General features: G+C 41.1%; 1 protein-coding gene across 1 annotated transcript in view; it reads right to left on the reverse strand.

Annotated features, from left to right (window-relative positions):
* The window catches only part of LOC137260238 (chitin synthase chs-2-like), a 35,748-nt gene extending 15,119 nt beyond the window's left edge, over window positions 1–20,629 (reverse strand). The window contains exons 1-16 of the mRNA XM_067797932.1: window positions 20,409–20,629; window positions 12,104–12,744; window positions 10,809–11,741; window positions 10,008–10,145; window positions 9,406–9,574; window positions 8,937–9,064; window positions 8,538–8,604; window positions 7,746–7,942; window positions 6,892–7,059; window positions 6,548–6,803; window positions 6,035–6,150; window positions 5,298–5,388; window positions 3,386–3,682; window positions 2,176–2,260; window positions 1,476–1,564; window positions 44–144 (exon numbers count right to left, since the gene is read on the reverse strand). Of these exons, the coding sequence (XP_067654033.1) occupies window positions 44–144; window positions 1,476–1,564; window positions 2,176–2,260; window positions 3,386–3,682; window positions 5,298–5,388; window positions 6,035–6,150; window positions 6,548–6,803; window positions 6,892–7,059; window positions 7,746–7,942; window positions 8,538–8,604; window positions 8,937–9,064; window positions 9,406–9,574; window positions 10,008–10,145; window positions 10,809–11,741; window positions 12,104–12,697 (3,429 nt within the window). The 5' untranslated portion in view covers window positions 12,698–12,744; window positions 20,409–20,629. The remainder of the gene's footprint in view (window positions 1–43; window positions 145–1,475; window positions 1,565–2,175; window positions 2,261–3,385; window positions 3,683–5,297; window positions 5,389–6,034; window positions 6,151–6,547; window positions 6,804–6,891; window positions 7,060–7,745; window positions 7,943–8,537; window positions 8,605–8,936; window positions 9,065–9,405; window positions 9,575–10,007; window positions 10,146–10,808; window positions 11,742–12,103; window positions 12,745–20,408) is intronic.
* Window positions 20,630–21,362: the final 733 nt, after the last annotated feature.

Here is a 21,362-nt window from a genome sequence, read left to right on the forward strand (position 1 = left end):
CACACACGTGTATTTGCGTTTGTGCGTGTGCGCTATTCCTTACTTTTAGTTCCGTGGGAAGCCACTCCTCTACTGGGATGGAGAGGTGCTCATCTTGGTCGTCATCGTCAGCCCCTGACTGCTGTTCGCTGCTGGCGCCGGGCTCTGAATAAAACGTCAAGTTAACTTTAACAAATAATCTACTTTTAATATTTGTTTGTTGTTTAACACGGTACCCTGCAACTGTTTTAGCTGAACGACTGTTTAATGCTTTTTTGTTGTTTCATACCGTACACAGCAACTATTTCAGCTCTGTTTTAATGTTTGTAAAAGCTGACAGAAGCTGACTAAGAAGTGGTTGACTAAGTTCTCAACATGCACGTTCCATGAATGAAGAAAGTAAAGTATGAAGAGCGTCTGCAGAGGAAATTGTATCATTTATCTTTTGTCTCTAATGGGTGATTTTTCAAATGTCCGCACCTATTTAGCAGAACGTGTTGATGTTTAACTAGATTCTTGCATAATGAAAACATAATGGAAGATGTCCAGAGAATACAGTAGCTTGCCGATGGGAATCTAAAGTCATATGGCCAGTCAAACAATGGAACTGCCGCAGGTCACATAATGTGAATGCTGGCAGTTTGAATGTATCCTAGCATTGTTATATTTGGATTACATTTCCGTAGGAAAGTACAGATTCTACTACTTTTGTTGGGTTGAGGTCCTTCGGGGATATGAGTCCACACCGTCAGAACCAGGTACCTGTTCGCCTGCAAAGTCAGACGCCAAGCCCGGCCAGCCACCATGGTTGCTCCAGTCATTCCGTGACCACACACAGTCTCGGTAACCGTCGGGTTAGTATTATCCGTTACAGAACTATACTGAATCTAAGGAACCCTTGCAGAAGGCAGAGCCGGATAACATTTTCATGTGATCAATAAGAACACAGCTTACCAACGTGCGAATGTTAACATTCGTACTATGGCTTGAACGTTTACCCCGTTTGTATTCGAACGATTCCGAATGGTACAGTCCGCACGATACCGAATGATACACGTGGATGACGCTACTATTCATAACAGTGAATAAACAGTCGCTGATTCCTAGATTTCTCTTGTGGAAATATGAGCTAACAGTAGCCATTACATCAGAAACGCCCAAACGAATATGCTACAGGTCAAATATCTGTGTGTTTTGCGCATTTTTGTTTGTTGAATCAATGAGAGATCGGTGTCAACTACCGGAGAAGATAAAAGCAAAATACATTTTGTAACTGGCGTCGTTCCATTAGACGGTCATAGGTGTCTCAAAACAATTAAACACTCACTCACTCATTCTATTATAGTGTATTGTTTCCTGCTGATGTCTAAGGTCTCACTTTCGCCTTTAAAGTTTGGAGATACAGATGAACCCACTGGGCAACGCCATTGAGCTGAGTTAGTAATACACTGAGCTGTTGACGTATTTACTAGTAAAGCTGAAGTGCGGCAACTTACTTAGATCCTCGCTTGATGCCCACTTCTCAAACGGAGGCACTTCAATTTTGAGGGCCTTATCAGTGGAGGCTCCCCGTTTTATACAGCAACTGAATCACATGAACACACAAGATTTACAATTTTATAGTTATCAAAACTAAATAGTCGTGGAATGTCGGCAAACAGTTCTAGACTGACAATGGTAGCTGAAAAATTGTGGTTGACTTGATCGTTAAAATGACGGGCATGCTAGTGATTCCCATGACTCTGTTATGTCCAGTTCGCCGAGAAATAGCGAGACTACTGCTGATACACAGGAGCATTCGCCGCCATTGTCTGGATTTTTATCTGACATGGTTCATATTCACTGCCCATCAATCCGCCTCTTTCATAAAGCAATAAAGCGACACACGAAATAATTCTGGTGATTTTTTGACGCATTGATGCTTAAAGTGAAACTGCAATATCAGATCAAGAACAAATCAGATCCATATTCTTCGAAGTATTGCACGCGAAATATTTTCGGTAAGAAGGCATTGCCTAAGAAGCACATGAGGGGTGGTGGGGCAGCCTAGTGGTCAATGCATCTACTCCTCAGGCCGACGACTCAGGTTCTATTCGACACATGGGTACGATGTCAGAAACTTATTTCTGGTGTCCCCCGCCATGACAGTATAGAATATTACGGCGTAAAACTATATTCACTGACTGACTGACTTACAAACATATTATTTCCATTATCTTCTGAAGCCGCTTGTATCCTGGTTCCCCCATAACGTCTCCATAGTTTTTCGCCTCCCGGGTTCCTGCAGACATCAAGAATCAGTGAACAACATTAGATCTTCCAGTGCTGAATACGGTTATCAAATGAGAGTGCAGACACAATAATATCAAACATTCTGAGTGAGTGAGTGAGGGAGGGAGTTTAGTTTTACGCCGCACTCAGCAATATTCCAGGTATACGGCGACGGCCTGTAAATAATCGCTTCTAGACCAGAGAAGTCAGTGAGCAACAGCATGAGCATCGATCTGCGCAACTGGGAACTGATGACATGTCTCAACCAAGACAGCGAGGTTGACCACCCGATCCGGTTAGTCGCCTCTCATGATAACCATGGGTAAATGAGGATCAGTTCTAATCGGATCCTTATCTTCAGGGGTCTACGCCCCTATAGAGTCATTCATTCTCTGATGTTTATTGGACAAATGAGTACGTGTGCAATCTTATGAACTAAATTAGAATTGGATGGTTTGAGATACCAGCAACACATCGGTGTCTTTATGCTTACAGGGTGAACCTTACAAGACACATGTGTTTGGTTAATTCAAGGACACGATGAAAAGTCCTGTCGCTGCAAAGGACGAGACAAGTATTGGTTACAGTTCAAACCCGGATCCTCACAGGTGTCAGTGGAAGTGGATCACAGCTTCTTGTTGAGCCACTGCCTCACTGTTGGAATGTGGGTCAAGATCCATAAAAGTGTTAGAATCTCTGCTTCACTAAGAAAGTGAGTGAGCAAAGGACTGATCACTTTTTAAAATGCACTGCGTATACTCGACAGTGTTCGGTTTGAGCAGAGTAGGCAATGCGACAATATTGATGCAAGAAACGATGAACTGATGCAGACGGGGAATCTGCACAACAGCTATGGTACTGACACTCACAGGATCACTTGCCCATCAGCAGCAGATATAGTGGTCAGGTTATGTTGCATAAGGCACCAAATTTGGCGCATGCATCAAAAGTGTGACTAAATTTTCATATCACTGTTTCGTGTTTTATGAGCTCAGCACCTTTCTCGTGCTGGCTAGTCTCACCAACATTGTTCATCTTATCTCGCTCAGTCTGCTTTAGTGACGTGATATAACTGAAACAATTCTTAAAGTGGCGTAAAATGAAACTCGTTCAGCGTGATATGAATGAAGTATACCCCAACTCTTGTCTGGAATGTTGCAAATGCTATAGATCATCAACAGCAGGTACCCGGATGGTAGACACAGAAGGTAACATATGCCATATATGAGACACAGAAACTCCCTAGGGTGGATCACGGCAGCGAAAACAAACACAGAAAAGATTGTCCACACGTAGATTGTCGTTGGGGACACTTTTGTACTGCTTCCGCTGACGGTCGAGAGAAAAGCTTCCACTGGAGGACTCTGGGTAGCCGATCCATTACCAAATGCTTGAAGATTGTCCGTGGATACTTGAAATCCAGGTTCATCATCTGAAGCATAAGATCACTGATATAAACTTTAAGAGGTAACAAATAAGTTTCTTCTAAGCCAAGTTGACAAGTTTGCAGCAATACGCTTTAAAACAACAAGGAAACGCGTGATGGTGTTATTGTGGTTCTACATTTCCCCCTATTCATTTCATATGATAACGTGCAAGCATTTCCAGTAATCAAACCACAAAATATTCACTTTGAATCTTTTTATGCATCGTGGGTACCTACAATAGTTCAGGATATGAAAGGCAGGCTCCTGACAACGACAGAATGCTATTCCAGTATATCGACTAACTGCCACCAAATCACACCTAAGTGTCGAAAGAAATTATAGTTGGTAATGGAAATGTAATGGGCATTACGCATGTTTAGATATTAGTGAATACGGAGAGTAATTCAGACACCACTGCATCCATAGGTACACAGATGACCATGACGTCACACTTTAAACGCGAGTTCTATGAGCGAAAGATAAAGGAAACAGACGAACAAAACAGACTGTGGCACCATACGATTAAACCTATGAATTGAACTGAATGATTTCACTAATAAATATTATCAGTTTGTATATGCGTATACTCTGTCTTCTCGTCCTGCAGTAAAATGAACCAAATACAGCCTCCTGTTAAATTTGAAGTCGGCAGTATTCAACCATATTTTGATTTAACAAGGGTAGAGAGTTTTTGATAATGCAACTCAAAGTAACATTTATGAAGAAATGAGGGCAAAATAACAAGAAAATCACTGACATTGGTCCAAAACAAGTACACAAATAATACTATGTGACTATTAATAAATTTGCAAAGTGGACTGTAGGTCACAGGTGGTCAAAATTAGGCCAGCAAACCAGGGACTATTATGTATTCTGAGTCAGTAAACGCTGCATTTCATTTTGTATTTGTCAATAAACATAGCTTTTACTTATGTATTCTGTGCCAGTAAATGTAGTGTTTAGGTTTGTACCCTCTCAATACACGCGGTGTTTACTTATGTATTCAATGTCAGTAAATACACCGCTTACTAAAGTATTCTGTGTCAGTACATGCAGCGTTTTGTTACGTACTCTGTGTCTGTAACGGCAGCGTTTACTTACGTATTCTGTGTCAGTACATGCAGCGTTTTGTTACGTACTCTGTGTCAGTAACGGCAGCGTTTACTTACGTATTCTGTGTCAGTACATGCATCGTTTTGTTACGTACTCTGTGTCAGTAACGGCAGCGTTTACTTACGTATTCTGTGTCAGTACATGCAGCGTTTTACATCATTATAGAGCACCTAATTCTTAACAATTTCTTTTTGTGTTTCTTTTTTTACATGAACTGTAAAACGACACATGTACAATTTACCTAACAAGTAATGGAAGCAAACCTGTTCCATGGATTGCTTCTTGACTAAATATGTTGACTATCATAAGAAAGAAAAACCGTTTGGTGCACAAGGATTAAATAGCAATGATATTTACGTGAATGGGTCATTCATAATATGTCTACTGACAAAATTGTTGAAACTCAAACGGCAGGGTTACTGAGAAAAAGATATCATGGCGACTGACGTAAGTCCTGATATCCATTTACCAGGGACACCGTCGAACATGGGAACACACCCGACTTACGTTTGTTCAGCTCATCTGCTATGTTTACGGCCGCCCCCATAATCACTACCGCCATCACAATAGCAAAGATGAACGTCAGTAGTTTTGCAGACTGTAAAATAACAAAACAGTGTTTAGGGAATGACTTGAAACATCCAAACACATTTAGGCAAATCACTTAACTGAGTGGTATCTTAAGCTACATAAATAGAGAGTACTAAACTATGTTCGGTGTAATACCATATTTAGGAAACGAGTGAATGGTTTGGCATCTAACGAGCGAAAGCGAGTTAGATACCAACAACATTCAACATCAAACAAGATTAGATGTGAGACGCCCATTCGTCTCCAGGGCTCATGCACATCGTCTATAGCCACTAAACCGATTGTCAGTACGTCATTAACATGGGTTACTTCAAGAATGACATTACAAAATTGGGAAACTCTCGTCCTGAAGTCGACAATACAGAACAACCTTCATGAACACGCTCTTGTAATATTCTCAGTGTTATCAGAAACATGAGGTAAAGAGACACTTTATGCTATTACTGACAGTGTAGTGGTCAGAAGGATGAAATAAATACACACAAACACCTTCTGATGATACTCACATTGTGGTGAGAAGAATGCAGAAAAGACACACAAAAGCTCTTTGGCAATGCTCTCAGTGTGATTAGAGGGATGCAGTATGGAAACACAAACACTCTCTGGTAATACTCCCAGCGTGATCAGAAGGATACATTAAAATGTGTATTTACCAGAAGCTGCGTCTTTTCCGACGTGAAGAGACAGATGAACGTGAAGCTAGCAGCCACACTGAGCTGAAGAGGCCCTGAAACCGCAGGTGACACGTCCCAGGCGAATGACAAGCCACCTTTATAGCAAAATAGACGAATCACAAGTTGCAAAGAACAGAATAGTATAATCACCTTCAAACTGAGAAAAAAAGACATATACATCGTAATAATGTAAAGTATTAATGCAATTTCACTGGAAACAAGACAATTATCTAATTAATATAATAAAGAAGTCGCCTTGATTTCTGTATTATCTAGAGCGTCTGAAGGGTTGTGCTGCCGGTGGAGCACCCAGGCACTCTCCTGATCTGCGCCGAGAGATCTGGGTGTACCAAACCAAGGACAACGACAACAATGGGGAGACTGATGACAGTGGCGAGACATTTAAAACGCGAGGTCCGTATATTTAGTATGCTTTTCCTGAATCTTGCTAAGAAGTCACAAAAAATTCAATGGTTATTATTTACGTCTTACCTGAAATAATTAAGATGACCGTGCTTGGTGCAATCAGAGTTGACACGAGAAGAGCAATCTGGTAGGCAATAAAGAGCGGTGACACTCGATAGCTGAACAGCCGAATGATCTTCCACTGTTTGATCATTAGTAGCAGGTTAGCAATGGTGGAGGCGATCCAACGTCGACGCTGTTTATAGAACTCCTCAAAGTCACTGGGACAGTGTGTGGAGTTCTTTGAGGCTGCGCAGTACTCAATTCTCCAGCCGCTCTGAATCTGAAATGTGACGATTTTGTGCGTGAATGGATAAAACAAACGACTAATACAAATGAAAAAATAGATAGATGGTGAAACAGATCCTCACCAACAGGGTACACAGCCAGCGATCTTCTCCCATGTCTTTAGTGAGAAAGTCGAACGCGTGTTCCACACTGGTAGAGTATACTGTGAGGACCTCCTGGAGGGCGACACACCGGTACACGCTAAAACTTCCCGGAGCACAGAGCACCGACCCCAGAACATGTTCTGCTGTCTGGAAAAGAAGGAGAAACAGTGATCTAATTTGCTGTCACCTGACTATAACACTTGCACCTCTGAATATTTGTAACAATTGGCTTCTTTAAACGGACCATAATCCTTTCTCAGCAATGATATCCAGAAATACAACAGTAGCTGTTTGATCACTGGCCTCAAAATACGTTTTGCCGCATTTTCTTTAGTTTGTTTATTTTTACAAAAATATTACTGTGACAATATTATTTTTTCTCCTACTTTTCTTCTTACAATAAAATATATTGAATTTACAGAACATTATTATGTCATTCACAACCTGTGCTTCACTACATTTACTGAAGTCAAATACTCGGTTACCAATCCATGCATCAGAATTCGATAACACGCAGTGGCGTCACAGGAAGTGACAACCGATCGTGGTGATCAAGCGTAACTATTGCCCAGAAATGTTCACAGCCGATTGGTACAAGACTGTCTGCTTGAATGACATTGATATAAGGCTAAGTGGGATTAGGTTTTACGAGGCCTTTGACAATATTTTAACAATATCACAACGAGGGGCACTGGAAACGAGCTTCATACATTGTAATCATGTAAGGATTCGAAATCGGGCCTCCGGAGTCACGAGCAAACGGTTTAACCACTAGACTACGTCACCAAATGACCGATGTTTCTGCGTGTCACTGAGAGTAAGAAAACACCTACCTTCTGAAACCAGTGTCCTATTGCATACTCAAACACTTGATACCATACAAGAGGTCCACTTCCGATTGGGTGGGTGCGTGCGCATACTGCACCAACATTGGGGTCACGTGTCATGAGATGAAGCAGTGCCTCCACCGAATCCGGAGTAAATGCTACATCACCATCCGTCGTTAGGATGAAGCAGTCTTCATCAATCGCTGATAACACGAAACAAAGCAGAGCACATTAATGGTTTTATATGCATCAGTATCAAGCAACTATTCTTCCCCAAAAATAATTGTGAACTCTAAAGAGCAGTTGTTCTACAGTTATATCTTAATAGAACAAAAAGTCTCATAGAACATGATGTAGTCAAAGTAATACACTTCCCCATTAGACTTGACTGAAGTCTCTCCGCCATTGTGATATAAGCCCACTGCATTCAAAGAATACTTTACATGCTACAGTTTCTGATCGAAGAATATGTGTGGATATTAAATAAATGGCTAACCTTGTGACAATCGCTATATGCTGAAGGAAAAGTTTACATTCAGTCAGAGTACATGCAAGTAGTAAAAACACTGTAAATCCATGGGATGGAGATCTATCTTCAGTTGTTAGCGATCAACATTGTATGGTCGTTTAGACGCATATATATGATATTCTGCCCCAAATGCACCCCAAGTCACTAAATACTACACTTAGTCCATCATGTAAACTGCACTACATATAACTACTGATCTTCTTTGTCACTTTAAAACTTTAGCACTGGCTAAACTAAACCCTGATCATTGTATCGTGTTGGCTACTTACAGGTCACCAGGAAGTCGATCACATAGGACATGTACATGATCTGACTCCATCGTTTCTTGTTTCGAACCTGCAATAACAACGTTTTAAGCTGAACCAACACGCACTACAAGAGCTGGGATATTTTGAAGAAATGTCGAAATTAACTGTTCGAGCTACCCGAAGTTCGGTATCTAAGGAAGGAATACGCAGTGAACAAAATTTTATTACCAACCGACCCGACAAAAGTGCTAGAATCTGTACTTAGAGAGTGCAATCCCATGCAATACCATAAAAAACATGACCACTTCCTCAATGGCTCTGATAGGTCACATAGTTTATGAAACATTTTGGTCACTTTTGAATAAAGAAAAGCATAACAGTTGCATTCTGATTCACAGACCTGTGTGATGAAAGGATTACCTTGCGTTCGTCCTTTAGGTGAATGTTAAACGTCATAGGTCTGACGTGTGGAGATGACTGTGGTAGGTCCCAGCTCAACTTCATCCCGTATGGCGTCTCAGTCTTCTTGCAGTTGTTTGTCAAGATACCTAAAGGGGTAAGGAAGTGCGAGATTAGACGCAAACAGTGATCGACGCCAATATCAGCATGGAAAGTCCCCGTAATGGGGATATTCTGAGGGCTGGCATAAACTTTCCTGACAACCCCGGCCAATCGTCCAATGTCCCTTCCAGTGCTTGATCACCCCTGTATGCTTCATAAACAAGAAACCAGAGCAATTCGTCCCCGCCGTTATTGATTTTAAGAAAGCCTAAATTAAACCACTCTGCATATCATATGTCGGTGGACTGGACGTATGAACATGTGCATGTCCGCCAAAGGTGGATACCAGCTCACAGGAAAGTGGAAAGTCATCAAAACAGATACGTACCTAGAGTTTCCTGGATCAGAGTCAGAAGCTGAAGAGGAAACTCGGTGATGTTTTTCTTCCTTATTCCACTGTCGAACATGATGTGTGACTCAAAGAACCTGTCGTTATTACCACGAGCCAAGTTGATTTGGTTGATGGACTGAAGAAGTTGTCGCATCTCGTCTTGTGTCTGTTAATACAGACGTACAGAGGAAGCAAAATAGGCAGCAAGCATTAATATCACTAAGACGGTAAAATATACATTTTTTATCACTGACATGAGGGCAGACTCCGTTATGCTCCTTGACACCTTCAGATGAATCAACAGACAATATGATAGAATATGATATTATACAATGTAAAGGACTGGACCAACAAAATCCGCTACATAAACTATAGCATCACTTACTGTAGTGAGGCGATGTTACAGTAATAACATGACAGAGGTATGTTTTATGGCGTGTTTTCATATAACATGACCATACTGACACAGACGAAACTATTATCTTCTCTCAATGAATCCAACAGAACTTCATGAATGTGGGCACACTATATAAAGCCTGGATAGCTTTTGCTCTGTAAAATCCTTTGTTGTCATGAATATAAACACAACATTCAGCTACCTCTCTGAACATGGTAGTGCAGATGTATACTCGACTTCTTCTATGAGTTGTGCGTGGGTGTTCTCTTGGCCCTGTCTGCCTGTTGAGAATCAGCCACTGCTCAAGCAGAACGCCATTGTAGGATGGCATCCAGAATATCTGAAGATAAAAATATTACCGCAATGAATGTCTGGGGCATGGTTTGGATCTTGTATTGGGCATCTGAGATAACACTTTTAGTTTGGGTCATCCAATCAAAACAATAAGTAAAAGTGACTTGTGATCAATTTCCTCAATGTTTGCCACAATAGCTATCGGCCATAACAGATTCAAGTCTCCAAAGTCAGTTGCATCACTGCTGACTGTATATAATCGAGTAATTACATACTGAAATATCCCACTACTGCAAGGTTAAATTTGCCCATCAGTGCATAGTACTTTTGCTGTCTCTTTGGTCTGACGACACATAAAGGCCATTGCAACATGTCCTCTTAATCACTTATTCAGATCCCTACAATTCTTCAACGCACCAGTGAGGTTGGGAATGTCAAATAATTGTACTAGAAATTGGTATTTATTGCAAATGCAGCGAAATGTCCCATCGCTTCAAGTTCATGCTGGTGAAATCGTTTCTGTTTGAATATTATCAGAATAGGCGAGCATAGGTGGCAGGCTATTTCTTCATCTTTTTTACGCACCTTACAAAGTATATCATTGTGCCTTCATACCGTGAAATCTGTAGCTGGGGATATTTAAAATTTGGTACTCTTTTGGACTTCTATTTCCCTCAACGGTTACATCATACTGAGTCACAGTACTTACTGACGATTCCTTTTGGAGGGGGACGGACATGCTTCTGAAAATCAGCAACAGTGTACAATGAAGATGAGCCAGACAGAAACACGCTGTCGCTACTATCACCGCCCACAGGTTCTTGTAGTCGTCTACACACACCCCGGGAGAGAAAGGCAAGACGACTAAACAAGAGCTTTTTACCAGTAAAACTACCACAAACAGAGGGCACGTTAGGCAGATTGGGATGGCAAAGGCCCATTTGTGTATATTCGTTTGACAGGCAAATAACGAAAGAAAGTATGCCACCAATGTTGCATGAATGTTAGTGATGAAGTAATTACAGTCACTGTTGATGACAAACTGCCAGGCCTCAAGGAATTCTTCATAAGTTTCTTTCTTCAGCAGCATGTCAGTAGTGTAGATATTGCCGTCGACGTAAAACAAAATGTAGCTGAAAACCAACACACCGACAGCTTTGACAAAGTTGGATACGATTCCCATCTTCCAAGATGTACCTGCTGACTGCACTCCACGTCCTTCCAAGTGAGTGTCAGTGTCTCCTATCCTAGAGTAAGCTACTTCTCCTGAACTCGAACTGTCAGCAGTTTCAAGTTTCGGTTTCACAGTCAGTTGCTGTATGGCTGGGACCCAAGCGACAGTGAGACAGGCAATGGCAAGAAAAACATGCCATATGTTGGTATTGTCCTGATCGAGAACCAGGAACAGTACTAATCCAAAACCAGCAACTTGAGAGACGCACCCAACCGCGGACATGGCACAAACTTCCTTGCCCCTTCGATGTCTTCGACGATGGATTGCGTAGAAAATTGTGTTGACAAGAAGTGGAACAACCAGCACAGCATTCATTAGAAGTATGATAAGGTAACCTTTGTATTTCACCAAAACCTTCAACGCAAACAAACACACTCCAAACGACTCCAGTACTGCAACACCAATACCCTGCAAAAGTAGAATGTTTTCCTGTTAGTTCTGTTTGAAATCGGTAAGTATTTCAGTCATTTAATGAAAGGTTAATAAAAGATAAAACACGACATTATGCAAGTGGTTCATATGTCAAATGCACCACTTTCACTATGCAAAAACACGTTTTAGAGTTTAATCCCTTAGGATTGCCAAAATTGAGGTTCGTTTGGATGATCACAGGCGTCTTGCTCACATGTGGGACCAAACTCGGTAAAAAAGGTATTTACTTTGACAATATTTAGTTCTTGGGGTTCCACAAGCCTTGGGATATGTGCAAGCACATGTTGCTGAAAGAAGGCTAGACAGAAGATGTGGGATAGAAACCTGACAATACTCACAGTTATCAAAGACGTGATACTCGGCCACGGCATGTCCTTCCGGAACAACGAAAGTATGACAGCTCTTAGGAAATTGAAACAATAGGGCACAAGTAAAATCAGGGCGATCATGAGAAATATTCGAGTGGCTTCTATTCTTCCCTCTCTGGTCCTCACAGAGATTGCTTCTCTAGTGGAGTTGTTGAGTTTCTTTGCCAGACCCACGATGGACAGCTTGCTGACTGACAGGCATGCGAGAAGAAGTATTCCAACCGCGATAGTCCACCACCACTTAATAAATGGTGCAAGAAATGTCGGTCTGCGGGAGGCAAGAAGTTTCTCATCAAGCCTTTCAGTAACTTTCCATTTACTGCTTACACTCAGGTCAACTTTGTGTTCAGCTTCAGAATTATCCCCTGATTTTACTGACTCTAAAGACGTGATAGAAGCCACATCCTGTTCTTTGGTGCGAAGGTGGTTGGAAGCAGCAGAAGGACCTCCATGTCCGCCATGTACAGTTTTCCTCGTCTCACCACCTCCAGAAGCAATACCTCCATGGCGAGTATGCATCGCACTTGATGGGCTCTGGTCCTTTGTACCGACAGGGGTTGCCATCTTTTCCCTTGATTGAACCAAACACCTCGTGCTCTCTAAGGTCCACCCTGTAAACATAAAGACACCAAAGTGTTGCTTGTATCTAAAAAATATCCAATTCTATTTTAGTTCATGAGATTGCACACGTATTACATTGAGAGAACGGACGTCTTTATACGGGCCTAGACCCGTAAAGATCCGCAATAGAACTGATCTTCAGTAACCCATGCTTGTCGTAAGGTGCGACTAGCAGTATCGGGTGGGCAGGCTCACTGACTGGATTGACAAATGTCATTAAGTCCCAAATGCGCTGCTCATGCTTTTAACCCCTGGAGTGTCCGAGTCGGATTCGGTTGTTGACAGACTGGCGCCATATAGCCGAAATATTGTTATACAACAACCAAACCAAAGCGCCTAATTGTAATGGTTCTGACACAAGCGAGGGAAATGCCAACCATGTTATGTATGAACTGTATCAAGTCTCATTATCTCAGAGTAACACCTTGTGTCATCCCACAACCAACTCCACGACTGTTCTATGCACTAGATAGAACGTGTAGACACCACATAGCGACTTACAAATATGACAGAGCCAACTAAACTCGACAATAGTCAAGTGTATGTCTGTGTGTGTGTGTTTGTGTGTGTGTGTGTGTATGTGTGTGTGTGTGCGCGCGTGTGTGTGCATGTGGCATGCACATAGATACGCAAGGCACGAAGCTTCTCAAGTCAGTTCTTACGATAACCTCAGCGAACGGAGGACAAGTATTCTCAACCGGAATCTACAGCGGAGGAGGATGCTCAAACTAGATAGATAACAGCACATGTAGCAGAAGTATCTTGATTGGTTATATCGCAGTAGCTATAATAGTTTATCTTCCCTAAGGTAGTGCGTATTCCAGCGATAAAATGTCGGTCTTTAAAACATCGAATCCGGACCATGAGTCACCATACTCAATGACCCACCCTACTTACTGGAAGCACTTAGTGAACTCCTTGTTCAGCCACTTGGTGGTGCGTGACTGACTGTCATTCTGTACACTGTAATCCCAATAACAGCGCACGACACTGAACGTCTTATAATGAACTTTACCAATATTATCTCGACAATGCGACGATGGCATAAAATATTCCTGATCCCGTTAGTCGACTCTTACGATAGGTATTTAGCGAAGATTTAGTGTCTGAAATTACCACATATTAGAACAAATGTCGTTAAAATAACCCCCGAAATGTCTTAAATGACCATTGAAACTGTCTTTCAAACGGTAATGCAAACAGAACTGTGCAAGCTCCGCACCCCCTCCCCGCCCTCCCCTATCTCGGCAGTAACCAACCACAACAGACTCCCTCCCCTCCCCCTCCCTAATGACGTGGAAGAGACGGCGGGGGAAGGACACTCAGAAGAGTCACTCGTCAAGGATGTCATTTGATTGTTTTGTTGACTGAGCCATTGAAACCAAAATTCCTAGCAGACGAGAATGTTTTGAACAGGACAGCGCTTTGTCCGCATAGTAAAATAACCACAACGTGTCCTCGAATCTAAAGTGAGGAGAATTCATCACACAGCTCTCAAAAACAGGTATGTTTAGTTTTACACCGATTTTAGCAAACCTCCAGCAATATCACAGGGGGTGAGACAATAACTTGTTGTGGGTACAAAAGACCATAGCAAAAAAATCAACCAGATTACTCGTGTGGATAATATAAAACACTAGCTTTTATTCTTCATCAGCAACATATTGTGTGTTGACCACCCCTTGTCCTTTCGCTTATAATCATGGCATTTTGAGCATCATAGTAAAATACTGTTCGTAACCTGATCATTAACTGGTACCATTACGTATATAGAGAAAAGGCAATACACCTGGCATTAGTTCGATCCGTGCAGTCGTGAAGGTGGGGTTAATATTAGTTCCATTAACCCAAGAGGCTAACGGGATCGGATTCTTAGACTCGCAGACTTGGTTGAAACATGGTTCTCAATTGCGCATATCTATGCTCATGCGGTCGACCACAGGATTGTCTGGTACAGACTCGACTGTTTACACACCGTCGCCATATGTAGCGTAAACTAAACCCGCTTACTCACTCGTTGTGCGCTTTATCAATCGACTACATGCGTAAAAACAGGTAGATGTCATCAAACAGTCCAGCATAATTAAGATTCGATTGAACATGATCCGAGATTTATAGCGTTGGGTCCCCAAACACTGGAGATGTCCCGCATGCCACGGAACAAAACGCTCACCGAATGCCCACGAATTGTACCCACACTCGTAGTGTCTGTATAAGCGCCCATGTAGACTGACTCTTCGGCGCTGAATATATGTAACGTTGATAGAACAAACAATTACTCATAGATTGGAAAGGACCCGCAGTGTCATGCGAGATTCGGGCCCTGAATCTGACGAAATCTAGACTTGCTTTATTTAGAACTTTAGCACAACAGAAAGGGTTGGGCAGAGGAGACAATAATTTCCTAGACGGTGAGAGAGACTAGTACCGATTGACTGAGACTGGAGTAGCGCTGTTACTCTGTTAGTGTGTAGGAATACAATTACAGGCCAGGAAACCGGACTCACAAATTGTCTATTGGTCATGTCATCGCTCACACAACATGATGTGACGATGGCATAGTGGACCGAATGCACTTTCCTTTGAGGATATATACTAGCATCACTACACATCATAATGGAAGTGTTAAAGGTCACATATACTCTAATAGGGTACAAATGCAAAATCACTTGCTGACATCGTTATAAATGAAACCCCGTCATTAAAACTGCTCATTTCGATTTTTAATTACCTTAAATCGACCTTTTTGTCAACAGTGCACAATTCTCAACCGCAAACGAAATTTCAACCAATCAGAGCGGCGCGTCTCTGTGACGTAATAGTGGGTATAGAAATGAAGGTCTGTGCAGTATTCATCTACATTTCAGGGGTTAAACTATTTCGTTTACAGGTTTGTACAAAACTGAAATCGCAAAAGCTGTTGAGAAAAATGACAGCTATATGTCCTCACAATCTACTATCATTTAGTTTTGTCTCCTGCTTTGCCTAGTTTTCGAGTTACAACCCTTGTTTTCATAGACGATTCTGTCAAAATCACTTAGTGTCGCTAGGTTGTAATCCGTGTTAGGTGGTATAAACCTACACGTTATTTGTCATCATTCACTTGATGCTCAGCTAATGAATTTATAACAGGTATAATTAGTGGTAACGCCACTTAGATTACCCGACAAAGGCCCCCATTTGGCATTTCTTTTGTCTGGATCGATCAAAGGATTAACCGAGAACACGCTGATTGATTAATTAGTTTCATTGGGATTTAAATGGGGGATCTGTCAAAAGGTAGTGATTATGTATGCACAATTGCTAATCTATACTGAATACACTCAGTCGTGTCTGTGTCTATGTAAACAACAACCTTCTTTCAAAGGATTAACCGCCAAAATACATTGATTGATTGCTCATTATTGGCTAACTAAATAACTTGAATGACGCACATTATGCAATTAGTTGCCAGGTGTGCTATCTTGGGTAACCAATGAACCTATACAGCAATGTGAAAAACCTGAAACGATACATCACGCTTTCGTATATTAGACTGTTAAAAGACACATCACTTGGGAAATCTGCAGATGAATTATATATCACTTGTTTTTGTGGACATTGATTGATACATTCCTCGAAGAAGGTAATAGCCTGACATTGCTCCTATAACTTTAATTTTAATATTTGCATTTTTTTAAAAATAAGTTGTCGTAGCTTTCAACATAATCATTGTTTTCGTCGTTAAGTGTAATGATACAGACCACATACACTAGGGCGTGCGTGCGAATTAAGATTCATATAGGAAAACTATGAAACGTCTACAAATTACATTCCTGTTATACATTCGCAGATCGCTTCTTTTTATTAAGTTTCAAAATGCATACAAGTATGATTATAAAGTGATTAGGATTATGAGACCAAGTATAAAGACGTATACTGACACGTGTCTACATACTGGTTACGTTACAAACCAAGTAAATTTAGCAAGTGAAGAAATTTATCGCGCAGTATTTTCACTTCGACCCCGACCTCGCTTAGGTTATGTTACAGGTTTTGTCATGCAAACTCCTTGTGGTAATGATTCAAATACATATTTATGTAGTTTTGATTTTCTAACTTGATGAGAACAAACCATACATAATCTCATTAATTCAAGTGGATTTGACTTCACGATTTTCAAAAATGACGGCGCCCTGTCATGGGATGAATGCTATTTAAGTTTCTTTTCACCGACTTACAAAAGGACAATTACTTTCTACTGGTAGAAAAATATGTATTTTATTGATGGACAATAGGATTTTGCGTGACATTGCTTATAACATAACAATTTCACTCTTGGAAGTGAGGTTGAGGTCAAAATAACATTGCTTGCAATATAAATGTCACTTCGACCCCAAACTTGCTGAATGAATTATGTTAAAAGTTGTGTCATGCAAAATCCTTTTGGCCATGATTCAGATGCATATTTAACTACCAGTAAAAAGTAGTTTTGATTTTCTAACTTGATGAGAACAAATCATAATCTCAATAATTCTAATGGACTTTAGCCTGTGACTTCCCCGGTCTGAGGATGAATGCTATTTAAGTTTGTTTTCACCGACTTACAAAATCAAAATTACTTTCTACTGGTAGTAAAATATGTATTTTATTGATGGACATTACGATTTTACATGACATTGCATATAACATAACAATTTCAAGTCTTGGAATCGATCAATAAAAAAAGGGGTAAATATAATATTACTTACGATAATAATGTCACTTCGACCACAACCTCGTTTCAGAGGAAGAAAGCGACATATCCATGCAAAATCCTTTTGGTCAACAATGTGTAGTAAGCATTCTTGATTTTATAAGCTCGGTGAAACTTGAACTCCATTTTCTATCCTGGAAGCGTGTTTGGGGGCGAACCATGCGATTTAGTATATACCACAGGCTTCCACAAAGCTCACTTCGCACACACTAACAACCAATTTAAGCACAAACTACGGAGTCTGGTGGAAATCTGTGCTTAGTGACACCATCACCCGACCCCAAGGAACAATTGACGGCAACACAACAATTCGGCATGTCTTTGGTGACGTCGAAAAATCAGCAAAATGACGAGCTTCCTACACATTTTCTATACATTTAAATGGAAATCGTTCCTTCTATGACGTCACTGTAGGGCTCTGGCGACACTTACGTAACCTGTCTGCGGTTTCGTTTGCGGGCGAGAGAGAAGCAGACAGCTTTTTAGCAACTTTTAAGCGCTTGGTATTAATTAACCACAAGTTGTTTTTTTTTAAATGGTGTTTCGTTTATGACTGACCAAAAGTCTTTCATATGCAGTGATAAAAAGAGTACCAAAAAATTGAGTTTAGTCGTCCTTTAATAACTTGAGTGAGTAATCGAGTTTATCCTCGGTTTCATTTCCCCCGAGTGATGTATATAGTCCCAGCTAGGTTGTAAGAACTGAACAGTGACCTTGACCCAGATCGCACTTTACTGTTTCGAGCTGAGGCTTGGACAGTTCGTGGTTTGTCTCACAAACTACATTAATTAGCTTTCCTTCCGCCCAGCCCTTGCAGCAACTGTCACGCCCTAGATGAAACAAGTCTAGATTTCAGTTTCCCATCTCAGTCAGGTTCCATTTCCAGTTTGAAAAGAATTATTTGTTTCTTTCTAAATTCTATATTTAGAAACTAACCCACCAAGGTAGGATAAGCCCTCCGGCTCGGAGCAGTTTGTAGAGGGTTTCATGTTACAGCCGCGCCCAACCCTCCCTCTATCCCCAATCGTGTGCTGTTTGCATACTTTTAACACTATTATTATTACAGGCGTATATGGTAGATGATTTTGGGCGTACGTGCTGCTTGAATGACAGAACACAATCTTCATACAGAAGTAGATTTTCGTCTGAAAATAGTAATGGCAGTAAGTCTTCACCCTGGCTCACACCAGTGAAGATGATTGCAAAATCTATTCTGTGGCTCCGATTACATGTTCTTATACATTGCAGTGTCCAAAATAATATCGATTGTTGTGTCAATAAAATTGTTGATTTGTTAGCATGCCAGCTGTTGTTTCGGTAAGTTTTGTACACGTGGATATTGATGTATTTCAATAAAGCAGAACTATGACAGGAACTCGTGTGTACACGGCTATAAGATACGCTACACATGTGAATATGAGCGAAATACCTAAAATATAACACGACATAAGTCCCCATATATGTCACGTCAAAACCAGTTATGAATTAGCTGTTAACCCAATTAAACATCAACATCCCCTCTCTAGGGGGAGTGGGCTAGCCTATATATATAGTCGTTAAAGCCTTCACTCGTCATGTCGATCGTCGACCCGGCTTCGATTCCCACATAGGAACAACGTATGAAGCCTATTTATGGTGTCTCGCTCAAGCCACCCCAACCAACCCCCAATCCCCGGCAGTGAAATTGCTGGAACATTAACTGCTAAAAGAGGCGTGAGACTAATTAAACTCACTCACTCACCCCCCCCCCCCCCTCTCTCATACCGATTCATAGGCATAAATAATTACCATACCTTATATTTCAATTAACAACATCTATGCGCAATGTAAGTCTTTCTAGGTGAGACGAGAAACCAAAATTACAAAACCAGAATGTCCCTATAACTATCATATTGAGAATATATTTGTTGTTTAACGCCTTAATTGAGCATTGAGTTATGTGCAACATGTTATACCTCGGTCTGTAAATAATAAAGTCTGGACCTAAAACGTGAGTGATATCTATACAGTTCGGGTCATAAACATCCAACCAGGTCAGAAAGACTGACCACCTGGTTCCATAATTAATTCTGACGACAGACATGGGTAGCTGCACACGTGGGCTATTAAGGTAGGTATTTATACAGAACTCAGTAGTGAACAGAATTTGGTTCCTACATAAGGGAATAAGTAATGTACATGAATTCTTCTCGGTCCTGTAAAAAATAACCTGTCTTCCACCAATCTACACCGTCACCCGTGTTGAACCTGAACTTGTTGGTTTGTTTATCATCCATCCTTCGTTCCGAAATAGAACTATCAAATTTTAAAAGTGGTCTCAAGACGCACATATTTACCTCTGCAACTGGATAGTGTATGTATGTATGTATGTATGTATGTATGTATGTATGTATGTATGTATGTATGTATGTATGTATGTATGTATGTATGTATGTATGTATGTATGTATGTATGTATGTATGTATGTATGTATGGATGGATGGATGGATGTATGTATGGATGCATGTGTGTGTGCGTGCGTGTGCACGTGCGTACGTCTGTATGTATCCATGTATGTTCAACGTCGCACTCAGCAACATTGCGACTATATCGCCGTGGTCTCTAAATAATCGAATCTAGTCCAGATGATGCAGTAAGCACCACATGACTATCGATCCACTGAAATAGGATGTGAACACACCAAGTCAGCGAGTGTGACCACTCGATCCCGTTCGTCGCCTGTTACGACAAGCACGGGTTACTGAAGATTCCCGGGTTTGAACACCGGTACTCCAGATCGTAAACTACACGTAAAACAGGCATAGTTAAAAGGCTTTAGAGGAACCTGTGCTCAGGAGTCTGTCGATCATCATCGTGGCTCCGAGCGCTAAACTACTGCACATAATGATAGGCTACAGTCTGCAGACATATTAGACTTACCACCAGGAGCGTTCTGTATCCACAACAAACACAGATGTCAGTGTGAATCCTCAAAATGTCCGCTGAGTGTTTATACCGCGTGACTGACTGCCCATTATTGAAGCAAGGGGAATGTAGAATACTGAAATATGTCCTTTGACCTTTCTCCTACTTCGTGGTGAATTTCAAAATGAATACACAAGATGACATAATGTGCGGTGTGCTCTGAATCATGTCCTGACAATAACATCAGTGGGGCTATTTTAACGAACGCGTCACTTCAGCTTATAAGTGAAGTTATTGATTGGGTAATCAGAGTCACGTGCTGAGAATAGGCTTCTGTGAACTTCAAAACGCAAGTATTCCGCAAAACCAAGTCTATATTTAACCATGGAAATCCCGCTACTGCACGCCTACACAACCAGGCAGACTCAATTCACATACAGGGAGAGGGTGGCGTGATGGCAGCCAGAGCACTCAGGCGTGTAACCAGCCCCGGGCTTCATACAGCTTACAAAAGCTGCGCACAACAACTTTCTATGATCACCCTGCACGCGGAAGGTTTTTAAGAATATTTCGCAGTATCTATTTTGAGCCTAGCATATTCACTCGGGGTCAGCAAAGCTATATCATACGATCGAAATATAAACCAATTTGTTATCAATTAACATCAGATTCACAGTACACAACAAGTTTAGGAGAAACAAAAGTTTGCGAATAAAATACAAGAAATGTGAGAAGTAATTTGAAAAGGAAATACAGAATCTGAAAACACTGTATACACCGTCTATATGCTGCTCAAGCGATTCTAATTATTTCATTAATAATATCACGGCGAGACATTTCCCCTACGAACGAACCCGCCTGCCCGTTGATGCACTGCTTGATCTTGGGATAGATTAGAAAGCACACATCGATATTGGAGTCTAACACGTCAAGGAAACTCTGTACGTGGGTCTGTATGATGCTCAAGAT

Source organism: Haliotis asinina, chromosome 13 (assembly GCF_037392515.1).
Source record: "Haliotis asinina isolate JCU_RB_2024 chromosome 13, JCU_Hal_asi_v2, whole genome shotgun sequence".
NCBI classification, from domain to species: Eukaryota; Metazoa; Mollusca; class Gastropoda; order Lepetellida; family Haliotidae; genus Haliotis; species Haliotis asinina.